Source organism: Staurois parvus, unplaced genomic scaffold (genome assembly GCF_062004578.1).
Source record: "Staurois parvus isolate SC_StPar_1 unplaced genomic scaffold, SC_StPar_1.0 ptg000015l, whole genome shotgun sequence".
NCBI classification, from domain to species: Eukaryota; Metazoa; Chordata; class Amphibia; order Anura; family Ranidae; genus Staurois; species Staurois parvus.
In genome coordinates this window covers 8,140,738-8,151,961 of record NW_028317811.1, presented here as the reverse complement: position 1 = coordinate 8,151,961, position 11,224 = coordinate 8,140,738, and the positions used below count along the sequence as shown (strand labels likewise).

Genomic DNA, 11,224 nt, shown 5'->3' with positions numbered 1-11,224 from the left:
AGGATAACATGCTGGGGAGTTTATTGGCTGTAGAAAAAAACTTCAAAAGCCAAAAACAGCAGCTGTAAAAACGCCCAGTGTGCAAGAGGACTAAAGGACAAAAAAGTTGAAATCCAGCCCTTGTGTTAGACACAAAAGTGTACTGCGCCTGTGTAAAAATCACTATCTAGTGCTACATATGCATTCATTTTATTAGTGTGCTGATGAAAATAAAGAAGATATTTTGCCAAGACCGAATGTGTACTTTGCCACTTGACTTCTGTCTGCTTGTACTGTCAACGTCAAGTAGAGTTTTTTGGGAATAAGCAACATTTGCTTCTTTTTGAAACAAGTTAGAAATCACTAAGTGGACTACTCTTCTTCCTGTCACTGAAAACTGCATTGATTTATGGCTAAAATTGCTAAAACAATGATATAAGGTATAATTGTTTTTTAGAACACTTAGTATATAATGTCATTACCAAGACAAACATCAAATGGGTCAATAAAAACAATATGCTATTTTTATTATTTTTAAAGGTCTATTGTTCAAAACAACATCCCATAAAAAAAAGAAAAAAAAAACCCATAAAACCAACTTAGCAATGTGCCAGTTGCTTAATTTTGGTTCATTACCCTAAAACATATATACATATTTACCAGATGAACTTTCTCAAATATATTGCATTTTTGTACGCATTTACATCTGACAGCAATTAGGTAGTGGGGTTATTTGCATTTTTCAACAATAAAGACCATTTTCCTGAGAATCTTTGTTCTTTAAAGTAAAATTAAAATTAGAGAAATAGAAAACACAAAATGCTAGCTTCATTCTTCTAAAAGGGTTGCCTGTCACAAACGGGGAACATTATAAAAAAAAAGCCAGCTTAACATTATTAAATAATTAAAAGTACCATTAAGTTACATTGTATACATTTGATACAAAAGTTGTTAAATCTTATGTAAATGATTTAACACTGATTGCTGCAATGGAAATTGCACTTCTTTTCTCTTCAAAAAAAATATTGTATTATGGAAAAAATACAATCTTCTACCCTGTACGTAAATAGAGATGGCTTAAACCAGTCACATTACTTCATAAACACAAAAACCCTCCACCTGAACATTGGTTTCAGAATTGCTGCATAATGTCATGGATACAAGTTTTGTTTGAACCATAAAGAGATTTCTGTACACCTGTATGAGACTGGCAATTATCAAATATAGCGACATAGGAAAATACCATGCCGTCCTTCTCTACATATTTGGTCACCACCTTTACTGAAAAGATATACTAATAGTTCAGAAAAAACACCAGTCGTTTTAAAGTAGAATTTCAGACAAATTTTCATGGATTTATTGCTATCAAGGAGTTTTTCTTTCATTTCCTGTTGTGCCAACGAGATAAGAAGTAAGAAGAATATCTCCAGTGGAAAACCAGACAGCAATAAAGGTTTTTAGAAGTAAAGCAGGAAATGATTAGAACCCCTGTCAGTTTATGTTGATATTAACAAAGGCAACAATAAAAAAACTTTGACAGAAGTTTAAACCATTGCATAATCTGTACAAAACCCCCCAGAATAAAACAGATAAAAGTTTGGCTGGAGTTCTACTTTAAGCCCCATTTCACATGGTCCTTCCAATCAGGTCTGTCTGTCAGTTTTTCAGGTGGACCTGAAAGGAAGATCCATTCATCCCTATGGACAAGCAAGTGTAAACGGACTTGTGTCCGTTTACATCCGCCTACCTAAGGGTCCGCTAAAACAAATGGAAGGGGATCTGTGCTCTTCCGTGTAGGCAGAGAGGATCAGAAGGTAGTTAGGTGTAAACTGAGCGGACACGGATGTGTCATCTGCCTGCTCTGCTCCTATAGCATGGGATCTGTGAGCAGATCCACTGCTGATCGGAATAGAATCCACCCTGTGTGAAAGGGGCCTAAGGGGAATTTTGAAAAAAGCTGACTGAGCAGACTGACAATCACTGGGTAAAATTATATTGTCTTTATGTGTTTCTTTTTAACTTTCTAGACATTTCTCACACATATTTAAAGTATAAGCAGAACTTCAAACAAATTCACTTTTTTATCATTTATGTTCACCACCAATCCTACCACCTTACTTCTCCCTTCCCCAGATGCATACCTACCTCCTTCCCATCCTTCTGCAAAATACTTTTGTGTTGGCTGCACCGGCACAGTACATCCACATAGACTTGGAAGCAATTCAGAAGGTCATAGCCATGGGTTTGAGGCAAGTATGTAACTCAGAAAGGGGGATGGTGAGGTACTTGCAGAATGTTAAGGAGCATCACTCCTTTAAAGACTTGATGTAAACTCTATAGCAAAGAATTGCTTACTTTTAACAAGATTTAACAAACCTCATGACCAATAATATGATTGACATTGAAAGGTAGTTAGTATTATGGTGGATCAGATTAATCAGATATAAGTCGCCATAACAAGTTGCACTGAAAACTTAATACAGTGTACTTTATATTGGTATATGCTTTAAACTAGTGTAGGCTCGCCAGTGTATGCTGGCCACATGTCATTTGTTTTGCTGGATTACATGGACCAGTGATTTTCAGGGTTTGACATATAACAGATATTTCCTTGTTTTCTTGTAGTGTATACAATAGATAATCCACCTAGTAGTGTGCCGTGTGTATAATGGAAAACCCAACTGGCTAGCACCATAAGGATATAGTAGAGCTGAATTTATTTTATTAATCGATATAGCTCATGTTGATCATTTTCATTATGGTGCTTTAATTGCTCAATGTAAGCTTCTACAAGAGCTTTGTGGCTCTTCGTATATCTGTCCAGTATTATTGTATTACCCATCAGAAGCTTATATTGAAGTAGTGATAAGTATTCTAAATTGGTGAAGTGACAGGAGTGACTGTAAACCTTTACTGAAATTTTACAAAGATTTAAACATTGGATCCAACCAAACATAGCAGATAAGGCAGCAGGAAGAAAATCCATTACTTGTGAACCTTAAAAAGAAAACTGGGTCAAGTTTCTTCTCAAAAGGCAGCATTTCTCAATGCGTGCTGGAGTATACAGGCTTTTATATAACACAGTCATTGCATTCATCTATGTCTACATGTCCGGTCAAAGATGGTTTATAAAGTAATTAAGTAAGGTGTGTATTTCAGACCCAAGCCTCTTGCATAGATGAAGATCATATTATCACATTTCCCACAAAGCTCCACTTAAACTGAAACACTAAAAATGAAAATGTGAAGGAAATGTTCTTTATGGAAATGAAGAAAATGTTTTTTGAGCATCCCAGGTCCATCAGCTTGCTATAGAAAGCACTCATGAATGAAGAGGTTGCCATTCTGGTGGTAAAAGTCAAGCTGAGGCCAAAGCACACCATGTATCTTGTCTGACTGATCCACCAACTTCAGGTGAGGATCCCAAAATGACTGCTGAATACAGGCCATCTTGTCCTGTGTACTTCAATGTGTTGTTATCTGAACTGGTACTTCCACTTTGCTGTGAAGACATCATGGAAGACCCCACCTTTATAGAAATGTAAGAGAAGGTATGTTACTCTTTAGCTATAACATAATATTCTATTCACATCAGTCCATATCACACAAACACAGTCTAAGATATGTTGAATTAATAAGGAGATCCAGGGATCAATTGTTTGTGCAACTAAAAGCAACTTCTTAAGGGGCATTTCAAGGTCAGTCAAACATGACCATTTGTCTTTACCTCTAATTGTAGATGGCTCAAGGCCACCAAAATATTTGCATTACACAAACTATACAAATGTTTATGTTGCAAGTATATCTTAAAGATAAAAAATACTTAAGGAGAATAGGCTGCACATGTTCCCCTCTGTCCCTACTTCAGTTTAAAGCTGGGTAACGTTCATACGCAAGAAAATCCTTTGAACATCCAATGACTAGATTAATGTTGTTCAAAATAAATTGAACATTTAATTTGCTTTTAGCAATCAGTTTTGGAATGAATGTAATTCCTGAATAAATATCACATTCAGTGTTAAAAATGTGTTAGTTTGAAAAAAAAAATTAATCCTGCTCCTTTGGATTTTCTTGGCACTGCTGTTGAAAATGAACATCAATTTGATCCCACTATTAGAAAATCAAACAAACATTTTGAAAATTTAAAATTTGGAATGGAATTCTACTAGTGTATAGCGATCTTAAGTCTTCTTTTCTTTAGTATTAAACTTATTTGCAATTTCGTCAAAGATAAAATTAAAAAATGGATGCACTACAGCTGCCTATTAATTTCCTGTATCTGACAAATAAAATTAGACAATATAACTAGCAAACAATCAATAACTAGCCTTCATATGAAAATGAGTGCTCACGTTTAATTGTAATGTAGATACTGTGAAACGTTCATGTATTTCTGCTCAATGCATTTCATCAAATTACAAAAAAAAATATAAAATAATATATATATAAAATTATAGAGAGAGCTTTACTAATACTAAATCACCCAAACCATTCATACTTAGGGGAATACAAAATCATTTAAAGGATTACAGATTAGCACAATTTTTTTTTTTTTAATAGAAATTGTTAAGTCTAGTAAGGTTTTAAAAAGGCACCCCCTAAATTTTTTGTACTAAGTAGGCCATCCACATAATTAATAAATGTGTATTTCAAACAAGTGATATGGAACAGTAAATGATTGCTATAAACATTAATTAATAACAACACACTAAATTTATTTGTAAGCATTTTTCTGCATATGAAAAACAGCATTATCACTTTCCTATATATTCTCTTTTAAATAGTACAAATACAAAAAGATTTAAATCTGTTTTCAGGTGTCAGTTTAGTATTTTTAATGTTTGCTGCTAGACAACATGGTTAAAGTACTTACAGTGTTACTAAACCCAGGACCCTGTATTCACTATATCTGGTCTCCCACAGTACACAGAACATAGAAATGCAATTATTTTAGTAAATATAAACTGCTAAATACCTTTTCTCATCAGCAGGTAGAGCAGTCTTGTGGCTTCTATCAGTGTTCAGCAGAGCACTGGTAAAAGCTTGTAGGAGGAGTTTTCTCTAGGAAGATGTAGAACCCCTGACCTCTGTCTGGGCAGTTCTGATTGGTCCTGTACTGATCACATGCACTCTTCCAAGAAAAAAACAAACTCTCTAGCAATGCACACCAAACTGAGCATGTGCAGTGTCTCCACAGGATATGTCTTATCAGGAGATAAGAGGGGGGGCACTGGAAGAAGGGGAGAAGTCAGGATCAAACAGCCTTTTTACACAATGCAGAGGATTAACCAGGGGCAGACTGACAACTCATGGGGCCCCGGGCAATAGGGGATCATGGGGCCCCTGTGTCCTTGCCCAAACTCAAAAAAGCCTATGAAAAAGGTACTAGGGGCATCTCATGGGGCCCCCTACTGACCCCGGGCCCTCGGGCAGTGCCCAAGTTTTCCATTGTTCAGTCCGCCCCTGGGATTAACCCATTAGGTTCCACAGTGAGTATAACAAGCATGCATTACTGCATACACAGAATGATTTTACTGTTGTGGGTTTAGTAACACTTTAAATCTATATTGCTGCTCTTTAAACAGAGTATTTCATAAATATCTAAGATTATAAAAGTAACTCATGCCAATAAAATGTTTTACATGTGTTTCTGAAGGTTGCACAATAGATCAGTAAGAAAAAAGAAATCCAGCAGTAACTGGAAGTAAGCTATTATTACAACTCATAAAACAAAATCCTGGTTTATGCTTGTCGATGAACTGTATGTGCTGTAAAATATTTGGAATCATTAAAACTATTGCAAGCCATTGTAGCAGCACCTTTGTACCTTCCTTATCCGCCATGTTGAGAAATACTCTAACATGCTTTTGGTCATTGCCAGCAATTTATTTATAAAGAGAGAGGAGATGTGAATATAAAAGAATCTATTGGGATTGGGACGCGACCTCTTTATCTACTGTTGTTATTTATGTTGCACTAGAAAGCTAGTCATTACTTTTCTCAACAATATCTATTACTTTGTGCAAAGGCTTCCAAATTCAAACTGCAAGATAGATATGTGTTTTGCCTCTCTGAGGAATTCACACAGCCAGACATATCAGGCACACTCCGTTAGGAATTCCACACAGCTAGACTTAAGTTGTCACTGTAAATTATGACATCGAGGTTTGCAAGAAGGATCTAATAACTATGGAATTGCAGCAAAAGGCCAATATTATTGAGTCCCATTATTCCCATTTAGTGGTTTTGATTAATTACCCTTACTCCACCCTTCTTAAAGTGAACCAGTCATGTATTTATTTTAATATAATATTCATGATTTATAAATTAAGAGTGCTTTATGCTAGCAGGGTGAACCAGTGCTATAAAGGAAACAGGAATGAAACTTTCCTTGGGCTGGTCGGGGAAAGGGGCCCACCAATAGATTTATTAATGATAGAACCTGAGGTCAGACGTTCTAAAATTGTCATAAAGCTAAAGACTTGTTTTTTTTTCTATGGGAAGCTTTACAGTCATGTTGGCCAAAAGCTTAGAAGATATAAATGGAAATAAAATAGAAAAATTCAGAGAATTGCATTGGTGGAAACGCAAACTAACTTTGGTAAAACAGAAATGTGCAATAAGGATAATTTAAATGCCAGTCTTGAGGAAGTGTTGGTGGCAATGTGTTCTTTGATATTATTAACAATACAGCATTGACAGAGCGATCAGTCATAATGGTTGCAGGGGTATTAAGGCCCTTTATACTGTCAGTAGACATTTAGGTCATGCTATTATTTTTTAGAGAACATGCATCCTGACAAACTCAACAATAATAAGGCTCCATGTACACTGCAGCTGATAACCTCACGTTTAGGAGGCTTTTCTGCATTTTTTTCAGCAGCCCCTGAACTCTCCCTAATGTTTTCCTATGTGTCCATGTACACTATGTCGTCTACAATTGTTTACAGTCAGTTGAGTTTACAGTAGTTTTTTTGAATGCACCAAACTTACATTCAGGAGTAGATTTTATCAGTGTTTCAATCAGCAAACGCTTGTAAACACGTTTAAACGCTGCTAACCGTCTTTATAAGTGTTTGGAATTTTTTTTTAATGCTAACATTTCCAGATGCTGTCCAGAGCGTTTTTTCATCATGAAAAATGCATGCAAAGCGTTTTCCCAGTACTCAAATAGACCTAGCACACCATACTTGTGGTTTTGCATGAAAGAAAATATGTTAGACACTGCTGCAATAATTTCTGCACAGGAATGAGCTGGAACACATCCAAACACCACAAAAAAAAACAGCTAATCTCAAAAAATACTGCTCTCTCTGCTTCTGCTCTCTCTATTTCTCTCAAAATGTCTGAAACAGTTAATTCTTTACTGTTTTTCAGTGCATTCTGGGCATTTTGGAAGGTCTCCTGAGGTTATCTTTAAAAAATGCTTTTAAACACGCATAAACGCGGTATGCAAACGCGGCTAAACTGACTTTTTTAACCTATGTTTTCCAGCAGTCAGTTTCCATCGTTCAGAAGTGTCCCGTGTACATGCAGCCTAAAAGTTAAATTCTTATTTGTAGGTTGCTTGTTCAGAGGATTTTCATGCGTAGCTTTCTGAATATTATACGGATAGTTATTATCATCTGCAAAGATGTTAACATAGATTCAATGGGCCACACGTAAATGTTACTCTTTTAAAATGTTCCCAATTAGCACATTTCACCCTAACAAAAAATAAATGTTAATATTTATAATGGACTTTTAAGATATGGGTTTGTCTTGGCAGACTGAAATGTTGATCATTGATTTCTAACTTTGCTCCAGAATATTGTGCAAACATATACATAGTAATAGTTAACGTATTATGTTTAAACTGTACATATTAACATGAAAATCCATATTGCTGGCTTTGGTACACAGCTGAGCATCCCTGTGTGTGAAGATTTGGGTGTGTAGGTAAAATATCTGTGGTATGAAGATGAAAGTGCTGACACCACTTTTTAGTGAATGGATTTATGCCAGAATCTCACAGTGCTGGGAACTGTTTTGCAATAAATCCATTTAGTGCCCTAAACAGTAAATTCTTTTAGCATTCCTTCACTTCAGCTAAGCAATGCTGTATGGATTGCTGTAATCCAGCAGTTTTTTATATGCATGATTATCCTGGGAGCATATGTAATGATACAGATGTGCGCAGACGTTAAACAACTGTTATCTGTGTCCCTTAGGTTGAATCACCAAAATATAGTAATACCTGCATCCATTACTTATACGGTATGTACTACTAGAAGTCTCCTTGGGGGTTGGTAAGTGAAAGAAAGTTAGTTTTATAAGGGGAAAGGAAAAGATCTAGTTTGGTTATGTTTAAGAGGAAATTAAATAAGTTAGAAAGGTAATCATGTTCTCTAGGCTAATGAAACATTCACTACTTTATCTGGAGATGTACTAACATTTTTACTTTCATTTTTTTCTTCAATAAAATATGTTGTAGAACTAAAGCCAAAACATTTGTTTTTGGTTTTGCATAGAGTAGGTAAGGGTAAAATCCCTTGTCAGGAACCCAGGAAGTTTTTATCTTGTACCTTCTAGATGGTATATAAAGCCTTGACACTTATTCCCATGCTTGTGGAGATCATCAAGAGCATCCGTGCACACAGAAACAGATGGGATAAGACAATGTTGTGCTGCGCAGTATGACAATGACGTCATACTACACCTCACAAATTCTGTCATTCACCCTGGGACTTGCAAGACTTTGGGTATTCTGGTTTACTGTTTTGGAGACTGAATGCCAAGGAAACTATACCATCACATTGGCTAAATGGTTAGCACTTCCGCCTGGCAGTACTAGGGTTGTTGGTTTGAATCTCAACCATGGCACCTCCTGCCTGGAGTTTGTATGTTCTCCCTGTGCCTGCGTGGGTTTCCTCTGGGTACTCCAGCTTCCTCCCACACTCCAAAGACATGCTGGTGGGTTAATTGGCTCCTATCTAAATTGGCCCTAGTATGTGTATGAATATAAATTATAGACCTTAGATTGTACGCCCCTTAAGGGTTAGGGACTGATGTGAATGTACATATGTGCATAAAATGATGGTGCTATATAATTACCTGAAATAAATAAATTAAATAAATAAATCAGTATAGTGTGGAAAGTAGTTATGTTCCGTAATTAGCCAATATAGCAAACAAAGTGCTAGAGTATCATGATAATACCAAGGGAGTGTATTCAGTAACATTGAGCATGAGCATAAGGCATGAATTCTCCATTAAGGTCTCTCTGTTCTTTGCAAAACCATATTCATATCTGATAGCAGAATGTTGAAATAAAAAGTCAGCACGTAAATATATAATTTCTGTTTGAGTATGTATATTTTACATGTGCTCAAGTAGGGCAGATAAAATTCTTGCAAACATACTATCAAGTACAGAAAGCTAAATGTTTGCTGAGATAACTTCCCCTAGATAAGATAGGGAGAGAGATAAGACAGTGTATTGTATTCTTAAGCTATCATTATGACATTTACCCCAGAAGCAGTGCTCTGATTGTTAGGAGAACCGTTCTTTATACAGTCATCCGAGTTTGTTGGTGAAGTTGTAGAAGTTGGAGTCATAGGGATTTGGTGGCTACTGGTACCTGAAAAAGTCATTGTTTTTTACATACAATAGTTTAGTCATACTGAACACACAAAGTTCATTCACAAAGAGGGAATTTGCATATTTATCTACATTAGATGCCCATGTGAGAGCTGATGACCAGGCACAAAGCTACCTTTTTGAAAAGACCCAGGCATCACATTTATTAGACTATCGGGTGGTTGGATTGCTCCACTCCAAACCCCCCCCCCCCCAACACAAACATTCTGTCTTAATATTTTGAAAATACCCATGATTTTACAATCTCCTCTTTTCCTTCTCTTCCTATTTCTAACATCTTACATTTTCCCCTTCAAGAAGAACAACGCAGAACTATGTCAAGCCTTCCCATATGGAAGAAAAATATATTTGAAGTATATTTTAAAAATATTCTTCCCAAATATATTGCCATATATTTGAAATACTACAATTTTGGCCATATTCAATATATTTCAATAAATAAATATATTTTTTAATATATATATATATATATATATATATATACTGCATGTTGAAATGCATTTTATTTTACAAAATATATGAAAAATATTTTTAAAAATTCATTTCAAATATACTGTATGTCTATAAAAATACAAATCTTCATTTTTGAAATGCATTTACAAATATATGTTAAAATATATGTTAAAATGACTTTTTTTATATGTTAAAATAAATCTGAAGAATTTATTTTTAAAAATACATTCTTCAGATTTTTTTTAACATATAAAAAAGTAATTTTAACATATATTTTTACATATATTTGTACATGCATTCCAAAAATGTAGATCTGTATTTTTAAAGACATACAGTATATTTGAAATGTATTTAAAAAATATTTTTCATATATTTTGTAATAAAAACACATTTCAACATGCAGTGCGTATATATATATATATATATTTTTTTTTTTTTTTATTTTTTTATTTAAATATATTTTGAAATATATTGAATATGGCCAAAATTGTAGGATTTCAAATATTTTTTTCCATATGGGTTTCAAGAGATCATCTCCCTCTGTACTGTTTGACTGTAAGCCAGGAAGCTTCTAAAATATTCCCTCCCTGGCAATATATGCTGAACTGCACATAGGGAGAGAATCTTTCATATTAAAGTACAGCTGTCCTGCACTGCCTAAAACACTAACAAGTTATACTCTGGTACTCTGTGGGTCATGGTCACAAGAGTGAGATCCAGGGCCTACGATGTACAGGAAACTTGGAACAGGGCCCATGTAATGGAAATAATTAATGCTGTTCAGGATAGTCTCCATAATGCAAAATACTCTAAAAAATACTTGATGATGAATATAGCTGAAGATGTTCATTTATGGTGATCCACCAAAAAAGAGATGATGTGAACCCGTGATGATCATATTTTTGAGCAGTTCAAAAGTCATTTACAGATGGCAAAAGTGCTTCTAAAGTCTAACTCTGGGCACAAGAAAAAAACAACCCATGTGCTGGGGGCCTCCCACAGTGCAAGGAATAAATGCTCACTTTTGCCTAGAATTAGAGGAATAAGGTTTAATACTTACCTCATTCCTTGATCTAGCAGGGTCCTGCAGAGGTGCTGTCTGTCCTGCAAAGTCTCCTCCCTAAGATGCTTCTGGTCGCAGTCGCATGCCTGC

General features: G+C 35.2%; 1 protein-coding gene across 1 annotated transcript in view; it reads right to left on the bottom strand.

Annotated features, from left to right (window-relative positions):
* Nucleotides 1–481: 481 nt before the first annotated feature.
* GATA6 (GATA binding protein 6) overlaps nucleotides 482–11,224 on the bottom strand; it is a 40,143-nt gene continuing 29,400 nt past the window's right edge. The window contains exons 6-7 of the mRNA XM_089678388.1: nucleotides 9,489–9,598; nucleotides 482–3,508 (exon numbers count right to left, since the gene is read on the bottom strand). Coding sequence (XP_089534514.1) covers nucleotides 3,338–3,508; nucleotides 9,489–9,598 — 281 coding nt within the window. The 3' untranslated portion in view covers nucleotides 482–3,337. The remainder of the gene's footprint in view (nucleotides 3,509–9,488; nucleotides 9,599–11,224) is intronic.